At 37.7% G+C, this 21703-nt stretch overlaps 1 protein-coding gene across 2 annotated transcripts; it reads right to left on the bottom strand.

Moving 5' to 3' along the window:
- Positions 1 to 202: 202 nt before the first annotated feature.
- Positions 203 to 20407, bottom strand: LOC136696798 (NLR family CARD domain-containing protein 3-like). 2 transcript variants are annotated; one of them, XM_066671485.1, is made up of 15 exons: positions 20192 to 20407; positions 17301 to 17354; positions 15380 to 17153; positions 15101 to 15274; positions 14778 to 14951; positions 13344 to 13517; positions 12973 to 13146; positions 12554 to 12727; positions 11862 to 12035; positions 11596 to 11769; positions 4111 to 4284; positions 3579 to 3752; positions 2641 to 2814; positions 2401 to 2574; positions 203 to 1298 (listed from the first exon to the last, which is right to left on the bottom strand). In XM_066671485.1, exons 1-15 carry the CDS (start codon positions 20304 to 20306, stop codon positions 1109 to 1111), a joined length of 4047 nt encoding a protein of 1348 aa, XP_066527582.1. In that variant the 5' UTR covers positions 20307 to 20407; the 3' UTR covers positions 203 to 1108. The 2 variants fall into 2 exon arrangements, with proteins under 2 accessions (XP_066527582.1, XP_066527581.1); XM_066671484.1 differs by lacking the exons at positions 203 to 1298; positions 2401 to 2574; positions 2641 to 2814; positions 3579 to 3752; positions 4111 to 4284 and adding an exon at positions 9437 to 10821.
- Between the last annotated feature and the right edge of the window lie 1296 nt (positions 20408 to 21703).

Genomic DNA, 21703 nt, shown 5'->3' with positions numbered 1-21703 from the left:
AATGAGATGGATGACAGGAAAAAACAGCTACAATATAGAAAAAACAGTACACAGTACAGTTAGTACTTCAGTACACATGACTGGAGACAAGGAACACGTGTGAAATCTGCTATCATTATGACTGGTCACTATTCGTGAAACTAGGGGATGGATGAAAGGAGAAGCAAAGACCAAAATAAACAGACACTGTGCTACTGTTTATTTCTACACATTTCACAGTAATATTGTACATAGACTCAGACACAGATCTACCCGTTTGGCATTCTTAAAGTTGTCCACTGATTTTAGTTAATACAAAAACCATGTGAATGTGGTCCTCCCTTAAAAATGTCTAGTGTGTGAGATGGGACAGTCAGAAATGGACACACCTGTGATTATCAGGAATCACAGCAATCAAATGTGATTAAGGTAAATACCCCCCACCACACACACACACACACACACACATATATATATACGGCTAATAAATATCCCTGATTCACAGTTAATGCAATAATAAAATCTGGAGCTGTACCAAAGCTGCCTCAGAGAAGATGCCAGTGTATTTTGCCCTTTAAATAAAGATAGTAGCAACATGGGGTCAGCAATTTTTCAAAATGACTGCCAACTCCAACCCAGAAAATTATATGGAAATTTTCCATCACATTTTAATCATTTGTACCTGGACACAATGGCTGCAAAATATAGTGTCCCACAACTTATTTGAAGTGCATTTTTAGAAAAAGAGAAGTCACAGAAAAGCTTTTTCAAATTCAGTCTGACCCATGTATGATATTCTACCCTGTTCTGCTTGTTTTCTTGCATTAGAAGAAAGTGAGAGTTTTTCTGAGAGTTTATAAGACATAATCTGTGCAGCTGAAAGCCATGAACAGTGTGTTTTCAGGCCCATCTTGATAGATTCTGGTGTCCTGGTCCTAACACACAATGGATTTCATCCATGTATGTTTGTGTATTTGTTGAATGGAGAGAGAGCGAGAAAGAGAGAGAGAGAGAGAAAGGGCTGAGCACTGGGTTTTGTCCATTTTTTTCTCGAAGTTCTGTTTTAAAAAATGCCAACAAATTTAGGAAAATTGTTAACATTTTCTGATGAATTATCCAATAGAAACAGTTAAGCAGTCACTCCCTGTAGCTTCTCCAGTTTGCACTCTGAATCCTCCAGTGCAGCAGAGAGCAGCTTCCTTCCTGAATCAGAGAGTTCGTTATTACTCAGGTCCAGTTCTCTCAGAGCTGAGGACTTTGACATGAGAGCTGAAGCCAGAGCTTCACAGCTTTCCCCTGTGATATTACAGCTCCACAGCCTGAGATAGTATAATTAATACAAAACACACACACACACACATTATAAAATATTTATTTTATTGTATTATATTATATGTATATGTCCAGATGATTTCTAGATACCTGACACTCACCTACTGAATTACATTATATTATATTATATTATATTATATTATATTATATTATATTATATATACAGTGGAACCTCTACCTACAAACTTGATCCACTCCGTGACCCAGTTCGTAAGTAGAAAATTTAGTTTCTCGAGTCAGGTTTCCCCATTTAAAATAATGGAAAAGCAATTAATGCGTTCCAGCCTACCCCGATAGTCACCCTTTTTGCACTGATATATGTTTACAAAACTCTCAAATTAGTAAAAAAAATGTACATGTAGCATTACTAAATATAAAATTGAAATACAGTGGTAACAGTAATAAAAAAGAAATAAAAAAGTTTTAAGCGTTTACACATTGCTACCTTGAAGATGTGATGACTGGCTGGAGGAGTAACACAGGCACTGTGGGGGGGTGGGTGGAATAACGGAGAGTAGGGGGGTGAACGTGGGGAGACAAAATGTAGATACGACTTAACTTAGCACAAATGTAGATGTCTGCTATTTACACTGCTAAATTGCTAAAACTACAATTTGCTAATCTTAAAAGCTCACTCAAGTCTGGGCGCGCTGAGAGACTCACCTATTGGGGTCAGTGGCCATTTCCAGCCACCAGCTCAGCTGAGCCCTCGGGTTCATTTCTAGAGTCATGGTTCATTGGTGGAGGCAAAAAATATATTCAAATGCCCGGTTTGTATCTTGGAAAGTTCGTTAGTATAGGCATTCATTAGTAGAGGTTCCACTGTATGTATGTATGTATGTGTATACTGTATATATGTGTAATATATATATTAGACCTAACACTAGCATTACAAACAAAGACATCAATAATATCTCTCTTTTTTATTATTGGGTCATTTTCTGTGTTGCTCCTATTGTTTATTCGGGTGGCACTCTCACTCCTCCTGCTAGGCTAAAACATTTACAGAAGGCTCATACACCAGCTTTTTAGTGTGTGTGTGTGTGTGTGTGTGTGTGTGTGTGTGTTTGTAGACAGTCAGTAACTCACGATAATGTCCCCAGTTTTGAGTGTGAAGCCCTGAGCACATCACAGAGCCCCTTAACTCCTGAATCTCCAAGTTTATTAAGGCCCAGACTCAGTTCCCTCAGGTGGGAGGGATTTGACTTCAGAGCTTTAGCCAAAGCAGCACAGCCTTCATGGGTAATACTGCAGCCATCCAGCCTGCAGAGAGAAACTTCATATAGCTCAGCAAATATAAAACAATAATTTTTAAAGTTAGTAACTTACTTTAGTTTCTCCAGTTTACATTGTGTATCCTCCAGTAGACCAGAAAGATTTTTTATTCCTATATCTCCTGTCTTATTGTAGCTCAGAATCAGTTCTCTCAGGTGAGAGGGGTTTGATTTCAGCGCTTTAACCAGAGCAATGCAGTCATCATCTTGAATAATACAACCTTCCAGCCTTCACAAACACAAACAGACATTTACTATTCAGCAGGAGCAACCTATTTACAATTGGGAAACAGTTCCCAGCTATTTCCCAATCAGTTGTTTAAATACTTTTAGCTTTTATTTACTGTAATTTATACCTTGCCTCAACACACCCAGCTGTTCCTGTTATTGTTGTCGTTATGTTTTTGTATATAACCCCCATGTCCGTGTTTGTATATAACCCCCTTTTTTGTCTCTGTGTGTTAGTCTGTACTAGTGTTAGTTCATTATTTGGTCTGTCTTTTTAAGTTTTAGGTGAATTTCTAGTATCCCATTGTGTTTGCTAATGTTTATTGTGTCTTTAGTTACAAATATGATTATCTTGTAGTTCTGGTTTAGATTGTGTCTGATTTTCCCTGCTCTATTCTTTTACCTTTGAGTCTATTGTGATCCAGTTTTGTTAATTGTAGTTTATTCAGTATTGCTTGTTTGTGTGGTTCTTGCCTGCACTAGATTAGATCCTGTTTTATTAGTTTAGTGTTTGGACAGTTCCTTGTGTCTGTTTCAGTCCTGGTTTTTAGTGTAGTTCTGTTTGCTGTTAGTTTGTCTGTCTTTCCCTGATATTGTTGTTTGCCAGTCTTGGTTTTCTTCTGTTTAAAAAAAATATACTGTCACCCTCACCACCTGTCATTACACAGAATCTGTATTCTGATCTCTTCATGTTAGACCTTAACAATGAGAGAGTCGAGAGGGGTTAAAGAATAAGATCAGAGTAAGTTTGAATAAGTAACATACCATAGCCTCTCCAATTTACAGTGTAGATCCTCCAGTAACCAAGAGAGCTTCATCACTCCTGACTTTCTGAGTATATTCCAGTTCAGATTCAGTTCTTTTAAATGTGATGGGTTCAATTTCAAAGCTTTAATTAGAGCAGAGAATCCTTCCTCTGTAAGACTGCACTCATAAAGCCTGCAAAGTAAAGTTAAATAATTGACTGACTTTCACAAGTTCTTATTGGATATGAATTTACCACATTTGAACTTTAAACAGGTTTGACTAGTATTTAATGTCAGTCTAGACATCTATACATTTTTGGCCAAATTCAGCTTATTCAATTATTTAGGTTTTGTTTTGATTTTAGAATTGTTTTGATTTCAGATTCTCATGCCCTTTTATACATATATTTTTTCAGTGTGTATTTAATTACTAATTAATATTGTATCTGAAACAGTTTGTTTTCTATTACTTTATTTTTTCATGTTTGCTCTAAATCACTAAGTTGTGTGTGGTCAATATGTAAATTAAAAAATCATGGTTTGTTATTAACTGTAGTTTCTCCAATTTGCATTGTGGATCCATCAGTAGATCAGAAAGTTCCTTCACTCCTGAATCTCCTGGTTTATTAACATTCAGATTTAGTTCTCTCAGGTGAAAGGGGTTTGATTTCAGGGCTTTAACCACAGCAGCACATCCTTCCTCTTTTATACCACAGTCACATAACCTGCAAAGAGAGTAAAATTTCACTTACTTTATGCCTTCATTTACAATTCATTAATTAAACATTCTTTAGGTGTGAGAGGCTTGGCATGTAATTTTCTATAATGTTCTAGTTAGGTTTAGGATTCAACATTTATCTGAAACAGCTATGTGCATGCTAAATGTATAACTGTTCTCTAAGTCACTGAGTAAATGTAACATTTTAAAGGAAAAATATGTTGTTTCAAAATTTCATGGCATCAACAAATCCCAAAAAGGTTGGGACAAGGCCATTATTTACCACTGTGTGGCATCCCCCCTTCTTCTTACAACACTCATCAGACGTCTGCGGACAGAGCAGACTAGTTTCTCAAGTTTAGAAATAGGAATACTCTCCCATTCATGTCTAATACAGGCCTCTAACTGTTCAATCGTCTTGGGCCTTCTTTGTCGCACCTTCCTCTTTATGATGTGCCAAATGTTCTCTATAGGTGAAAGATCTGGACTGCAGGCTGGCCATTACAGTACCCGGATCCTTCTCCTACCTAGCAATGATGTTGTGATTGCTGCACAATGTGGTCTGGCATTATCTTGTTGAAAAATGCAGGGTCTTCCCTGAAAGAGATGACGTCTAGATGGGAGCATATGTTGTTCTAGAACCTGAACATAGTTCTCTGCATTAATGGTGACCATTTTTACCTCGATTTGTATACCTTAGAATTCTCCTGTTGGATTGAACTACTACTTGCTTCAAATGATATAAAACCATCTTTTCATTTTATTCATTACCTTGGCTACATGGTACATCAGGGTCAGTGATGTCATTGTACTCTGAGTTTAAATAAAGGTGAATGTAATACAATATAATATAATATATTTGCTTGTGGCCTCAAGGAATCAACACTGATATTTAAATACAGACATTACCTTCAGAGAGAGCTGAAGCACACCTGTTTGTGATGGAGCTGGAAGCTGCCTGACCTGGAGTGGACATAAACAGAAATTGTAACATAAAGTGTGTTTGGAATCTGATTTACAGTTGTTTTGCCTTGTACAGTGCAACATTTTGGGCATCCACAGACTGAGAAATATTCCCACTATGGTCATCGTGTGCTTACAGATTTCACAACGTAATTCAGAGGATAGCTCTCAGATCACAACACAACACAACAAAGGGCTGTGTTTACCTGTTTCCAAATGAGATACAGGCACTGTTGTACAAATATTAATGCTGCATTATTCACAAAAGCTATATTGACTGTTTACACCATGCCTGTGATGTTAAGTGTTGCACACATTTGTCCCAAATTTACAAGAAACAGTACAGAGTAAACACTGAAAACTAGTGACTAAATTGTTTACCAAGACACAATTTACAGTGGTTGAAACATTCACGAAATAACTGAGAACAGACAACAACACAGGAAACTGTTACAGCAGGAAACTATGTGACAGACACTGAAAAGTGAGAACTGTCAACAGCTTTGGAAACCTTTGACTGATACCCTACAAAAAGTCTGCATATTATGAATCAGTAAATCGTCATTTCAGAAATACAGGGCAGTTTCACAATTTCCAAGTATACATTTAAATTTGATTAAAATGTGATTGGCAGAAATCAAAGACATCTTATAATAAAAGTCATATAACATTTAAAAACAAAAGTGTAAACATTTCAAAATGCAAATACAGTAACTTAAGTGTGCTCAAGTTTGTTCTTCCCCACACTCCTGATGATTGTTTTCTGTATCAAATATAATAATAAAGATTTTGTTGTATGTCCGATAATGTCTGAGCTGTAAACCTGTTACCAAAACACTGATTCAGTGCAACTCAGCTACTCAGTTGTTACCAAGATTATATATATATATATATATATATATATATCCATCCATCCATTATCCACCGCTTATCCGGGTCCGGGTCACGGGGGAAGCAATCAGAGCACAGAAACCCAGACCTCCCTCCCCAGCCACCGCTTCCAGCTCCTCGGGGGATATACCGAGGCGTTCCCAGGTCAGTCGAGACATTTAGTCTCTCCAGCATGTTCTTGGTCTGCCCCAGGGCTTCCTCCCCATTGGACATGCCCGGAACACCTCACCAGGAAGGCGTCCAGGAGGCATCCAGACCAGATGCCCGAACCACCTCAACTGGCTCCTCTCGACATGGAGGAGCAGCGGCACTTGACAGCCCCCCTCACCCGGGGTGTCCACCACTGAGTGCGGGGATTGCCACCCCGACAGGCACCGACAACCTTGCTCCGTTCAGCAAAATTACTGATACCTAAAATGTCTTTCATTTATGAAGCAACAATATTATTTAATCTTGTTCAATTAATGACAATTACAGTTAATAAAAAATTTGTTTGTCTCATTGCTTACAACTCAGACTTCACACTTGTAGACAGTGGAAAATGTTTAAGTCAGAAATGTAGGTGTATATCTGCTGCTTAAAAGACAAAAGATTGGGGTGGTATCTACAGCCATTCCTAGATTTAGACAGTTAAGCTTGTCTTAACAAATCTGAACAGGTAATGTCTCAAGTGTATAAGTTTAATACATCCCAGTAAAAAAACATGATTTGTTTTAAACCTGTAACACTCGTCCAGACAAACACAGTTGTCAAACCACATCAAGTTTTAGGTTGCATCACTCACCTGCATAAGTGTTGTTTATACTCACTATGAGTGTGCCATGAACATGGTTCTTGTTGAAAAGAGGAGCATAGACAGTTGATGCTGCCTGAGCCGTGATGTTGCTCTCAACGTCCATCTTCTGACTTCAACAATATGTGCTCATAAAGCCAGTAAGTATACTAGGAATAATAATAATTTATGTATTCTCTCCGAATGCTCAACTGAAAACTTCACTAATTTCACTTTTGGTTTTTCAGACGCTTGTTACCCACAGGAGGAAGTGATGTTTCCACTTTCCTCTTTCTCTCTCTCTCTCTCTCTCTCTCTCTCTCTCTCTCTCACACACACACACACCATTATTCTCTATTGCACTCACTATCAACCCTCTAACATTCACCACTCTTAGTCTCACCATAAAAATCTCTCATACACACTCTGTCTCACACACATTATCAAACTCTCTCACACACATTATCAAATTCTCACACACACTATCAAACTCTCTCACGTACAATTGCACAATTCAAACCTTGCACACCAGAAATGAGGAATCATATCCACTCTGCAGCATTAGTTATTTCACATGGGTTGTGGCCTCTTGTAATTCACTGATTCTTCAACAATTAGACTTGTTGAAAACATGAATAGAAAACATGAAGCTTAAAAGGGCCCCGTTGCATTTTTCAAGTACTTTAAAGAAATTTTAAAAATACATTTATTATGCAATGTCTTAGCATGAGAAACAGACATCTGGGTTTATTTATACAATAAACTTGTGAGAATAATAATCATTTTTAGCCCATTATCTGCTCTAATGCCAATAAAATGCTCCCTGACAGTTTTCATCCAGAGTATCGGCCTCTACTAAGCTGTTGTGAGAAACAACTACATGGTTAAGCTACAGCCATCCAGGATTTAAATTGGGGAACGAACCCACAACCTCCAGGTCCCTGGAGCTGTGTGACTGCGACACTCCCTGCTGCGCAAATTTTAATATTTAAAATGTGTGTTTGTAAAATTTTTTACAAATATTTTTTAAATAGTTTATTATAACTATGTTGTATTTTTTTACTGTTTTATAGAATTTGTTTTCATTTTATTTTCTAGTAGTTACAATTATTTTGTAGAATTTATTTTTACAGTATTTATTCTTATAGATATTTTTCTATAGACTCTAGATAGACTCTTTTTGTTTGTGTTTTATCAAATTTTATTTCATTTTGTAGTATTTTATTTTGAGGCACAGTGTTGCAGCAGGCAGGGACCTGGAGGTTGTGGGTTGGATTCCAGCTCTGGGTGCCTGTCTGTGAGGAGTTGGTGTGTTCTCCCCATGTCAACATGGGTTTCCTCCGGGTGACTGTCTGTGAGGAGTTGGTGTGTTCTCCCTGTGTCTGCGTGGGTTTCCTCCGAGTGACTGTCTATGAGAAGTGTGTGGTGTTCTCCCCGTGTCCATGTGAGTTCCATGTGAGTGCTCCGGTTCCTCCCACGCTCCAAAAACACACATTGGTAGGTGAATTGGTGACTCAATTGTATTTTTAATTGTGATATATTTTCATACATTTTCATGTATCATTGATACATGCATTCTATTGTTCCTACAAGTTAAGGATGCAATTTTGTATTGTGTGGGAATTTATCAAAAAAAAAAAAAGAAAGAAAAAAGAAAGAAATCCTGACCGCTGTTTTTAAGGCTTGGAATGTAGGCTAACAAATTGTGATGGTTTCAAGTTCTGATTAAGGCTGGACTTTTCCAGTTAGGCAGGATATATGAAGGGTGTATGAAGATAATCTGCACAAAGGAATTGCTCCAGCTGCCCAACAGAAGCCTCCACACTACTGTCCTCTAAAGCCCACCGAGATCAAGCAGGATCATCTCTGCTTCAGAAGAATTACCTCAGATTTAGGGGTCTTTGTTGAGATTTTATCACTGTCAGGTGCAGAACTGTCTCACTAATGGTTTAAAGCAGTGAACAAACCACACTGCCTTGCATCTAATGATTCCTGGTGGGGTCAGGATGCACTGTGACAATGACTGGGATGAAGTATTTACAGAATGCATGTGTTTCATGTCATGTTTCATGCCCTGCCACAAATGGCTTAACTTTGAGCTGAATTTTGTAGGTGCTCACCATACCCCCATGTGGGGTTTTCTAGGGCAGGGAATGGGAATAAGAGCAGGAACAAGAAAAATATTCATGTTTATTAAAATATTATTAGAAATACAGATGTATAGATGCATGTGCAGATGTATATTTGGCAGACAATTTTATCCAATAATCTCCTAATTCTAAAAAGTTTGCTAATTTAAGCAAATGCAGTGTTAGGGGTTTTGCCCAAGGACTATTATTGGTGTAGCTTGGTGTGGTTACCCATACAGGGAATCCAATTTTAAACTGGAATCAGAAAGATTTTTACTGCCTTAAAGCAAGAGTCACCCTGAAAAGTACATTCATCTTACTGATAAAGTCTTCAGGTCACAGATGAAAGCATATGTAAATATGAATCTGGTGAGGAGTCAGGAAACATGTGGGAGGTGGTTTTATTCAAACAGTTCATGATCGAAGAAAAACAGGAACCGAAACAAAGTAAATTAACTTCCTTCTTTAGAAGGAAAATATTAACAGGATGAGAGGAAACAACAGCTATGATATAGAAAATACACAATGTGACATTTCCAAAAACTCAGGACTGAGACAAAGTGCTTTAATAACTGGAGACAAGGAACACATGAGAGATCATTATGAGTAGCCACTTCAATCAAAAACACTTAGAGTGAAAAAGCAATTCCAGAATAAATAATACAATGTCATGGTGTGCTACTGTAGTTAATGTACTGTGCTGTATTACTTAACAGTAATATTTTAGAAAAACACTTAAATTCACTAAAAATCTATGGCTCAGCTTACAGGTGTCAGTCGGCAGAATTCAGTTATTAATACTAAAACCATGTGAGTGTGGTCCTCTCCTTAAAATGTCCAGTGTGTGAGACAGGACAGTCAGATATGGATATATTGGTGGTGATCAGAAATCAAACACAACAAATGTGATTAATGTAAATACCATAGGCACGAGATACAACTTAGCTCTGTTTATAAATATCCAAGATTCACAGTAATGATCAAATGAGGAGATTTGTAGAAGATGATAGCAACCTGGTGTCATCAATTCTCTATGCAGAAAGCATTTTTGAATTACAAATGTAAGTGTTCGGACCCATAAAAATTTTGTATTATCATTAAAAATTCACACCAAGGGATGTAAAATATAAAGCCTCCAGCAGCCCATCTGAAACACATTCATGAAAGTTAGGGGTCACAAAAAAGTTTTATCTGTTTGAGGCTTACCAGTGTAAGGTATCCTGCCCTGGGTTGCTGCAGAACGATGTTTTCTTGTGTAGAATTAAAATACAGTACACATTGTCAAAAAGCATCCTGTATGAATACAACGTTTTTAGCTTAAATTAATAACAGCATAATTGCCCCTTGAAAGGTACAGCAGTAGTTCTATAGTTCAGTTGTGCTCCTTGGAAATTTACATTGCTTTCTCCAGAAGGAAATTTAAATGTATGTACATTTTTGTGACAGAAATGTTGTAAACCAAAAAGCAAAATAAAACTCTGGAGTTTAAATAGGATTTAAGAAATTAATTGAAGTACACGATTTGAGTGCTAGAAATTGTCTTTTTTAACAAACAGGACATTTTTTAGCATTTTCTGATGCAAGAACTAGTAGAAATGATTAATCAATCACTCCATTTAGCTTCTTCAGTTTACATGTTGGATCTTCAAGTGCAGCAGAGAGAAGCTCCTTTCCTGACTCAGACAGTTCATTGTTGCTTAGGTCCAGTTCTCTCAGATTCGAGGAATTTGATCTGAGAGCTGAGACCAGAATTTCACAGATTTCCTCTGTGATATTACAGCTCCAAAGCCTGGGAGAGAAATGATTATTAGACACAAAAAAAAAAAAACATATACACATTGGACCTGATTGAGGTCTAAAATGAACTGTTTACTTTAATACAATTTTTGTCATCTTAATAAATAGACCTTTCTGAGTTTTCCCAATATAAATGTTTATTCTATTGTGCTGAGGTAGAGGTGACATTAGTGATTGTAATCAAAAAACATTTTTTATAGAATTTGAAATACTTTTCTCCAGCATTTGCTGCTATTCAGGCTGTTTGTGCTGGAAAACATTCTAATGCTTTTACAAAACCCTGGTTTTATGCTAGACTTTCTCTCTCATTGGTCATGGCAGAAATATGGCATCTGAAGGTTTTTAAATGTTGAAAAGCTTGAACCAAGATGAGGATTTTGCTCTATACCTGGGCAATAATATTGACTTATTTTGGCTGTAAATGGAACTGACAGAGTGAAAGTGCTACAAAAATAATAACTTGACTTTTAAATTAAAAATTAAAACTGTAATTAAAACATGTGAATAAAACATACAGACAAGTTCAACTTCAACCACATACAAACAAGTCTATTTTCACTCAAACGAACCAGTCCACATTAAAAAAACACTGAGCTTCTGAACGTAAACAAAGAACAACGCTTCCCGACAATTGTAGATGTTCCCCATAAACCATCACACTAAGCACAGAGGCTTCATTTTTGGCTATTACACTTCTTGAAGCATTATGCACTGGGTATATTTTGTGTATGTGTGTGTGTGTGTTTAGAGTAAGTCAGTAACTCACAATAATTTCTCCAGTTTACAGTGTGAATCTCTGAGCAGATCACAGAGCTCCTTCACTCCTGAATTTCCAAGGTCATTACGACCAAGGCTTAGATCTCTCAGGTGTGAGGGGTTTGATTTCAGAGCTTTAACCAAAGCAGCACAACCTTCTTTTGTAATTCCACACTCATCCAGCCTGCAGAGAGAAATCTGTAATTTGTATAGCTCAGCCAAACATAAAAAACATGTATTCAACGTAAATCAATGTATTGATATTTGGTAACTTACATTAGTTTTTCCAGTTTACAATGTGCATCCTCCAGTAGGCCAGACATATTCTTTATTCCTATATCTCCTGCTTTATTGTAGTTCAGAATCAGCTCTCTCATGTGAGATGGGTTTGACTTAAGAGCTTTTACTAGAGCAATGCAGTCATCATCTGTAATACTGCACCCTTCCAGCCTTCAAACACACACACACACACACACACACACACACACACCAAAGGTTATGACCTTGAAGCCCTTCAGTGATCAGCTGAATACTATATTTACAATTGGGCAATATTACAGTGACGCACATATATTTTATATTTTGCATTCAAGTCAACTCATTATTTATTACAAATCATTACAATTAAAACACATCTGTTATTAAATATAAAATGATCTGAATGAGTGGAGAATCAAAATGAAGTGAAATGAGGGTTTTTTCAATTTGCAAGCACAGGTATAAATCATCATTGGTAGATTGCTCCTCACAATTAAATAATTACTCACTAATTATTCTGTTATTTATACAGCTTACATCTGGACCGTGTTGTCCTTGGAATACCATTAATTTAGAAAATCTTCAGTGCAATCTTTCCATTAAAAAATATATCTACAATAAATGAAAAAACATTTCCTAATTTCCATAGTGAAATCTAAATCTTCACAATGTGGGTGGAGAGAGTAAGAAAGTATAAATATGTAACATACCATAGTTTCTCCAGTTTACACTGTAGATCCTCCAGTAGACTACAGAGCTGCTTCACTCCTGACTTTCTGAGTTCATTCCAATTCAGATTCAATTCTTTCAAGTGTGAAGGGTTCAATTTCAGAGCTTTAAGCAGATCTGCACAGCCTTCCTCTGTATTAACACACTCATAAAGCCTGCAACAGTTAAGAAGTTTACTTATTTTCACTAACCATTTTTGACAAAAAAATTTTGACTAACCATTCCCTTAAATTTGTTTTTGAAATGTTCCTAAATAGTCTGCATTTAATTGTTAATTCAATATTTACCTTAAATTGTTGGTCATCTATTCCTTTGTCCTACAGAGTTTGCTCTAAAACACTTTAGGGTCTGCTGTGTTTGTTCACTGTGCATAAAAATTAATTTTCTATTAATAACTTACAGTAGTTTCTCCAGTTTACATTGTGGATCCCTCAGTAGCTCAGAGAGATGCTTCACACCTGATTCTCCTAGTACACTGGCATTCAAATTCAGTTCTCTCAGATAAGGGAGGTTTGATTTCAGGGCTTCAACCACAGAAGCACAGCCTTCCTCTTTTATACCACAGTCACATAACCTGCAAAAAGAGTAAAAAAATATTTTCACAAGTTTTCACTGATTCATTGAATATTATTTCAATCTCTACCAGGTGTGGGAATCTTGGTATTCCATTTTTCTTTTAACTCTGTATTCAACTGATAATTTAACAGTTCTCTGAAACCATTGGATGTTTGTTTTCATAATACATAAATTAATTTTATGTTAATAACTTACAATAGTTTCTCCAGTTTGAACTGTGGATCCTGCAGCAGATCAGAGAGGGCCTTCGCTCCAAAATCTAGTATCTTATTGACATTCAGATTCAGCTCTCTCAGATGTGAAGGGTTTGATTTCAGAGCTTGAACCAGAGCATCACAGCCTTTCCCTGTTATACAGCATTGCTCTAGCCTACAGCAAGATTGAAGAAACTCCTTATGGTTATATCCTTATATAAACAATGAAGAGTATCTTTTTTTAATGTTGGGTGTATATATACAAAGCCAATTTCCAGAAAAGTTGGGACATTTTGCATGAAAAATAATGAATATCAATGTTTTCAATTAACAACTTGATTATAGTTTTAAATATAAACTAATTAACAAATTCATACCTGCAACACATAAAAAAAAGTTGGGACAGGTATAATTGAATGATGAGTTAATGGAATATTCATCTCAGATGCTCCAAAAGACAGTAGAAACATGCTGTTGTCATGTTTCATAAACAATGTATGCCATGTTTTCTGTGCAAATGATGAATGGGATCTTTCAGACTGTTATCAGTCATATGGCAGGGGGGTACTTCAGTGACCATGGCATAGATGACTTGCATATGTGAGAGGTTTTAGAGAGACATGTGCTTTCATCAATGTATTTTCCTGGGAAGTCCATGGTTATTTCAGAAAAACCATGTCAGGATTCTTTATATAACAATGTTTCTTTGTAGACACAGAGTAAGGGTGCTTGTCTCACCTGCCTATGACATATCATAAAGAGGAGAATCAGGTAACAGTGACCACTGAATAGCATCTGATATATTTTTTCAAGCCAGAATGGGTCAAAAGTGCACTTGCAATGCTTAAACAATTATTATCCTAATTCTAAACATGTCCCTTTCCCAACTTATTTTGGAGTGTGCTGCAGGTATACATTTTTAAATGTGTTTTAATTAAACATTACAAATCTATTATTAAGTGAAAACATTGAAGTTCTTTATATTTATGTCAGTTACATTTGCTACAGGTAAATAAACAACTCATTATTATTTTTGTTGAATTTTTCATGTCCCAACATTTTTGGAAATGGGGGTTGTATAATGAAGTTTTCACACATGAAAATTCATAGCAAGGTCACATTATTCCATGGAAACCATGGTTCATATTTTGGTACATTCATGGTATATAAAGCCAAGAAATTAATGTTTTTGCATTCGGCAGAGGATACAATATGATTTAAATTTATAATTTCATAACCCGTAATACAAAGGGAGAGCAGCTTTAAAAATTTTGAAAGAGTTAATTTGTGATAGACTATCAATATTTAAAATTACAATGAGGTAACTTTCCTGATGAATTTGGACCATAACTGTATAAAAGCAAACTGCTCCTCTACATTCAGTGGAGTCAAGAGAATGGGCAGTAAAAGTAAAAACAAAGTGGTCATTACTCACAGTAGTTTCTCCATGTGACATTGTGGATCACTCAGTAGATCTGGTAGCTTCATTGCTCCTGAATCTTGTAGTTGGTTATGACTTAAATTCAGTTCTCTCAGGTGTGAGGGGTTTGATTTCAGAGCTTTAACCAGAGCAGCACAGCCTTCCTCTGTAACACTGCATTCTGTCAGCCTGCAGAGAGAATAAAACTTTCTAACACTGACACATTTTTAAGGTATTGTAACAGACATAACAAACCCCAATACCCAAGGAACTGTCCATGTGAGTAAACATGTGTCTCTGTGTGTGGTTGTGAGCAACATTCAGAGTACCAATCACACCTGAGTGTCTCCAGTTTACACTGTAGATTTTCCAGACCAGCTGAAAGTAGTTTAAGTCTTGAACCTTGTAGATTACTGTTACTCAGTTTCAGTTCTTTCAAACTTGAGGATGGTGATCGAAGAGCTGAAGCTAGAGTTGCACAGCTTTTCTCTGTGATGTCCCAATCATGAATCCTGAGGGAGAAATTTTACTAAAGCATTGCCATCTCAAACTATGACACAAACTCACCCAATCGTAAAAATACAATACCTCCAAAATGTATTGATGTAAATACTCACACAAATTTTCTGGATGCTTTGACAACAGGCAGAAGTCTCAGAAGGCATTCATCTGATGTGTCATATTTATTCAAGTCAAATTCATCCAAATCCTTTTCTGAATTCAACAAAACAAATGCCAGAGCTGACCACTGAACAGATGAGAGTTTCGTTTCACTGAGAGAGCTATCATTTCCTTTCAGGTATGTTTGAACTTCCTGCTCTAGAGCTTGATCTTGCAGTTCATTCAGACAGTGGAAGAGATTGATGGACTTCTCTGGAGAGAGATTCTCTTTGATCTTCTTCTTGATGTACTTGACGATTTCCTCTTTGTTGTGAGAGTAACTTGCGGTCTGAGGGAGAAGACCTCGTAAGAGAATCTGATTGGACTCCAGTGACAGACCCAGAAGGAAGCGTAGATAAAGGTCCAGGTGTCCATTCTTACTCTTTAAAGCCTTGTCCACTGCATGGATAAGGAGGCTGGAAATCTGTGGCTTTCTGAAGAAAGCACAAAATCTATTGTTTAGCTGATTTCTTTGGGAAGAGATGAAGGAAAGAAATTTGTATAAAGCAGCAAGAAACTCCTGGACACTCAGGTGGACAAAGCTGTAAACCTTCTCCAATTCTAGCACAGATTCGGTTCTGAAGATCTGGGTGCAGACTCCTGAGTACACTGCTATTTCATTCACAGCAATATCACACTTTTTCAGGTCTTCCTTATAAAAGATAATTTTGCCATTTTTCAGCTGCTTGAAAGCCAGTTTTCCCAGTGCTTGTATATATATTCTACGATCAAGGTCTTGACGTGAATATTTCTGGATGTTGTATTTAATATGGTATTTGAGGAAGTGTGTGAACATTTGAGTCAACGTCCTGGGGATCTCTTCACTCTCCACTTCACCAAACATCTTCTCTAGAACTGTAGATGCAATCCAACAGAAAACTGGGATGTGGCACATGATGTAGAGACTTCTTGAAGACTTCATGTGTGTAATGATTTTCTCAGCAAGGCTCTCATCACTGATTCTTATCTTGAAGTATTCATCTTTCTGAGGGTCATTGAACCCTCGTACATCTGTAACCTGATCAATACATTCGGGAGGGATCTGATTGGCTGCCGCTGGTCGAGTGGTTATCCAGAGGAGAGCAGATGGGAGTAAATTCCCTTTGATGAGGTTTGTCAGTAGTACATCCACCGTTGTTGGCTCCTCTACATCAAACCAGCTTTCATTGTCCTTGAAATCTAGAGAATGTCGATATTCATCCAGACCATCAAAGATGAACATGACTGTGTAATCAGTACTTTCTATTAAATCCTTTAATTTAAACTGTTTTAAGTTTTGAAAAAAGTCATGAAGAAGTTTCACCAGACTGAGTTCCTTCTTAATTAAATTCAGCTCCCGGAAAGGCAGTGGGAATATGATGGTGATGTCCTGATTCACGTTCCCTTCAGCCCAATCCAGAATGAACTTTTGTACAGAGACTGTTTTTCCAATTCCAGCAACACCTCGTGTGAGCACAGTTCGGATTTGTTTGTTTTGTTCTGGTAAGGGTTTGAAGATGTCATTGCATTTGATTGACATCTCCTGTATTTGTTGTCTACTGGAAGTTTTCTCAATCTGTCTCACCTCATGTTCATTATTGACATCTCCACTCCCATCAGCTGTGATGTAGAGCTCTGTGTAGATCTTATTGAGAAGAGCTGATTTTCCATGTTGCAAAATTCCTTCATTAAGACTTTTAAACTTTTTCTCCAGTTCAGTTTTGTGTGTTTGTTTACACTTAGAGATAAATTCTGAAAAGGAAACGCAGATAACAGAAAAAGCGTTTTACGATTATCTCCATCAAACTGCCAAATGTGTGTTTGCTTCTGACTCCATAAACCCAAGCTGTCAATCACTAAACCATTTCCTTAACACTGATATTTAAAGACACACATTACCTTCAGTGATAGCCAAAGAATGTCTGTTTGTGATGGAGCTGGGACCTTCTTGACCTGAATCGGAGATAAATAGAAAATCAGTGTCTTTGGAAGAAGCTTCACCAGAATTTTATCGTACACAATGCAATATTGTGGGAATCCACTGTCTGAAATATGTTCCCACTGTGGTCATCATGAGTGTTCAAAGCATATTTGAGGGTAGCTCTTAAGTAACTCCCACAGTACAAAACCAACACCCTGTGGTGCTGTGTTTACCTGTTGCTAACAGTCACTGTGATATATATTAATATTTTTATAAATATATAATAAATAGGTACTGACTGCACAATGTCTGCGATGTTGTGTGTTGTACCCATATCCAGAGTGCCAAATTTACAAATAAGTGAAAATGATAACTGGTGCCTACTACTGTTTACCAAGGCCATATTAATATATAAGATAGCTATTGAATTGTAAGAACAGCCAACAACAAAGAAAAACTCTTCCAATAAGAAACCACAAGAGAAACAGTTAAGTGAGAGAACTGGCAACAGAGCAGGAAACTGTTGCTTGATGTTAATGGTGGCCTTTATCATCAGGTTGATGCTGAACATTGTTTAAGTAAATGATCAGAGTTCATTGGATGCTTCAATATTAAAACAGTCTGCATTTTATGAATCAGTAACAGGTCATTTCACAAATAGAGAACAATTCTTGGTCATGCACAGACTTTTAAAATTTAATTGCTGTATAAAAAAATAAGTAATCTTATAAAAAAAATAAATAATTTAAAATATATGTATGTCTACATTCTGAAAAATATTTTTCAGAATGTAGATAACTAAATGGCATTGTTTAAAATGGCTATTCTCTCCTGTCCCACGTATTTTTGATGATCATTTCACATGTCAAACATATTAAAATTATGCTGAATATCCCATTTTTATGACTGACATTAATTTGTATTACTACTGCATTACCAGCTTAAAAAAAGGAATGTGCTATTGGAACTTTTTCATTATTTACTATAAATAATATCAAAATATCACATTAGGAGCCTGTAGGTAGACAAACACTCAGACCACAACAAACAGAATGAGAACATGACAAAAACCTAAACAGACAAAACAGAACAGAGGAACAGAGTAGAGAACAGGCAAAAGGTGTGACAAATTATAACAGCAAAACTTAAGTATGTACTGCGTTTTACCCTGTTTCGTTCCTATTTTAATGAGAACAACCACAAACAGGTTCATGGTTTGTCTATTTTTAAATTGATATCTGTTTAATGAGGCTAATGACTACATTCAAATGTTTATGTAAGAAACCAGGTAGGATTTAATAGTGAGATGAGAAAAAAAATACATAACTGTTAAGAAAACACACATAACTGAATAATAAAGCTTTACAAATGTTACTATAACTCATAAAATAAAACTCTGATCAGAAAATGTAGATTACATTCATTTGAATGGTCCTCATTCACTGATAATTAATTTATTTGAAAAGTTTTAAATGATATGCAGTAGATGGGCAACAGTGTTGTACCAAGTAGGAGGCAACATTTATAATTTCAGTTTCATAAATTAAATGAAATTAGGAATACATTTTAGATATCAGAGATGGGAAAATGCAATTTTCTAAAGGCTTAAAATGTATAGTATTTACTTCTATAGCAAAAGGCTATGGATGCCTAACTCGGTGGAGCAGCAGGTAGTGTCTCTGACCTCGAGGTTGTGGGTTCGCGTCCTTACAGACTGTCTGTGAGGAGTGTGGTGTGTTCTCCCTGTGTCTGCATGGGTTTCCTCCGGGTGAATGTCTGTGAGGAGTGTGCTGTGTTCTCCCTGTGTCTGTGTGGGTTTCCTCCGGGTGACTGTCTGTGAGGAGTGTGGTGTGTTCTCCCTGTGGCTGTGTGGGTTTCCTCCGGGTCGCTGTCTGTGAGGAGTGTGGTGTGTTCTCCCAGTGTCTGCATGGGTTTCCTCCGGGTGGCTGTCTGTGAGGAGTGTGGTGTGTTCTCCCTGTGTCTGCATGGGTTTCCTCCGGGTGGCTGTCTGTGAGGAGTGTGGTGTGTTCTCCCAGTGTCTGCATGAGTTTCCTCCAGGTGACTGTCTGTGAGGAGTGTGGTGTGTTCTCCCTGTGTCTGCATGGATTTCCTCCGGGTGGCTGTCTGTGAGGAGTGTGGTGTGTTCTCCCTGTGTCTGCGTGGGTTTCCTCCAGGTGACTGTCTGTGAAGAGTGTGGTGTGGTCTCTCTGTGTCTGCGTGGGTTTCCTCCGGGTGGCTGTCTGTGAGGAGTGTGGTGTGTTCTCCCTGTGTCTGCGTGGGTTTCCTCCAGGTGACTGTCTGTGAAGAGTGTGGTGTGTTCTCCCTGTGTCTGCGTGGGTTTCCTCCGGGTACTTCGGTTTCCTCCCACACTCCAAAAACTCACGTTAGTAGGTGGATTGGAGACTCAAAAGTGTCCGTAGGTGTGAGTGTGTGAGTGAATGTGTGTGTTGCCCTGTGAAGGACTGGCGCCCCCTCTAGTGTGTGTTCCTGCCCAGTGATTCCGGGTAGGCTTCGCACCCACTACCGCCCTAAACTGAATAAGGGTTACAGGCAATGAATGAAGGAATGAATGAATGGATGCAGGAATGAATTTGTCCTATTTGCTCATAACACAGATTTCACTTCTGTAAATGCTGTTGAACACATGCACAGGGAGTATTGTAGATACTTAATGCTGTATACACAGGTCAAATGAATGGGGTATCTACAACCATTTCTAGATTCGTGTATTCATGCTTGTCTTAATCTCGAATCTGAGCACACAAACCCATCCCTGTAAAACAACACGAGTGGTATTTAACGTGAAACTCTCATCCAGACAAACACACTCATCAACGTTATGCAATATTTCTCAGATTGCATCACTCACCTCCGTAATAGTTGCTTATTTTCACTGAGAGTGAGCCTTCCACGATGTTCCTGTTGATCTGCGGAGCATAGACTGTGGCTGCCGTCTGAGCCGTGATGATGCTCTCAGTAGTCATCTTCTGACTGAAGCGTCTGCGCTCATGAAGCCAGTAAGAAAGCTGTGCTTGTTTGCACTTTGAATAAAAATAATTAAACTACACGGCCGCTCTTGAGATGACATCTCTCATAAGAGACACACTGCTGATTATTTCACTTTCAGGTTTTTGGGGGAGGGAGGCATGTTACAACAAGAGGAAGTGGCATTTATACATTTCCACTGCAGATGGAGTGCACTGAGGTGCATTTTGAAAAGAAAGTGAGCTAGTGGAGGCAGCGTGATGCTCTGGGTGATGTTATGCTCAGAATCCTTGGGTCCTGCCGTTCATCTGGCTCCGGACCCACCTCCACCCTGAACAGAATAAGGGTTACAGATGAGTGACTGTGAAATCATCACATGATAATGATCTACACGGTGTGCTAAGCCCTGGACTACTTATTAAAAAGCAGTGAGTTTTACTTTGAAACCAATGTTTTAACTGTGTTTTGGTGCAAGACCGGACGCTGGTTTAACCGCAGCTCTGCTACATGAGTTTTTCTTTTTTGCACACGTTTCTCAGAATGTTTGTTTTCTTATGTGTGAGTACTCTCCCTCACAGGAGATGGTTTCCTTTTTTTTTTTTAATCGGATCTGACACCATGCCTCATGCCTTTTACAAGAAGGAGAAAGCTTACTACTGTTTACCAAGACATGGTTTAAAATGGCTGAAACATTCACAAGAAAGATACTGAGTGATGGGGTGAGAACAGCTGCCACCACAGGAAACCTTTGCAGAAAGAAACCACAAGAGCAGCAGTGAAGTGTGAGAACTGTCCGGAACCTGTTGCTTGATGATAATAGCAGCCTTTAACTTGAGACTGAAGGTGCACATTGTTTATCACTAGTGTAATTCTTTTTAACAGCACTGTATTAAAATTATTGAGGCAGGGGAGTGAAAAGATGTGGCTTCCTACCCTCCTCTAAAGGTTACATAGTGTGGTTTCTGCAGTGCTGAGCCCTGAGTTGCAATGACAGAGGCTTTGTTCTCCCTGTTACAGCTCAGCAGAGCATCATAATGATTTTGAAGCTGTAATTTTAAGGTAAAAATACTACGTATTGTTCCTTTAAAGTATATCATCGCTGTGCGATAAAATCAAACTTTAACAGTAACTTTGTCAGTGTAAAAAGATTTTATTCCTTTGGGAGCATTTCTATTGGTTTGTGAAACATCTGGGTCTTTGGTGAATGTTGAAAAGCTTTTCGTTGTTCTTTTGTCTTTAAATAAAGCTTCAAAACAATGAACACATCACGGATTTACAGTTTATAGTAATGTACACATCCTCTTTGAGATGTTGTTTACGAGAAACAGAGAGTGAAACTTGGTACAACAGGAGGAAGTAGCTTTTTCTCATTTCCACTGCAGGTGAGGGCACCGAG

Source organism: Hoplias malabaricus, chromosome 5 (genome assembly GCF_029633855.1).
Source record: "Hoplias malabaricus isolate fHopMal1 chromosome 5, fHopMal1.hap1, whole genome shotgun sequence".
In the NCBI taxonomy this organism is placed as follows: domain Eukaryota; kingdom Metazoa; phylum Chordata; class Actinopteri; order Characiformes; family Erythrinidae; genus Hoplias; species Hoplias malabaricus.
The sequence above is the reverse complement of the archived record's forward strand: the minus strand, read 5'-3'. Positions and strand labels throughout refer to the sequence as shown.

Excerpts from the sequence above, each read along its gene's own strand:
- LOC136696798 (XM_066671485.1), bottom strand. The coding sequence starts at position 20,306 with ATGACTACTGAGAGCATCATCACGGCTCAGACGGCAGCCACAGTCTAT. Across the intron at positions 12,728-12,972 it reads TGTAAACTGGAGAAACTACT|GCTTTATGAGTGTGTTAATA; the intron begins GTAAGTTATTAA and ends TAACTGTTGCAG. Across the intron at positions 12,036-12,553 it reads TGTAAACTGGAGAAACTATG|GCTGGAAGGGTGCAGTATTA; the intron begins GTATGTTACATA and ends GTGTGTTTGAAG.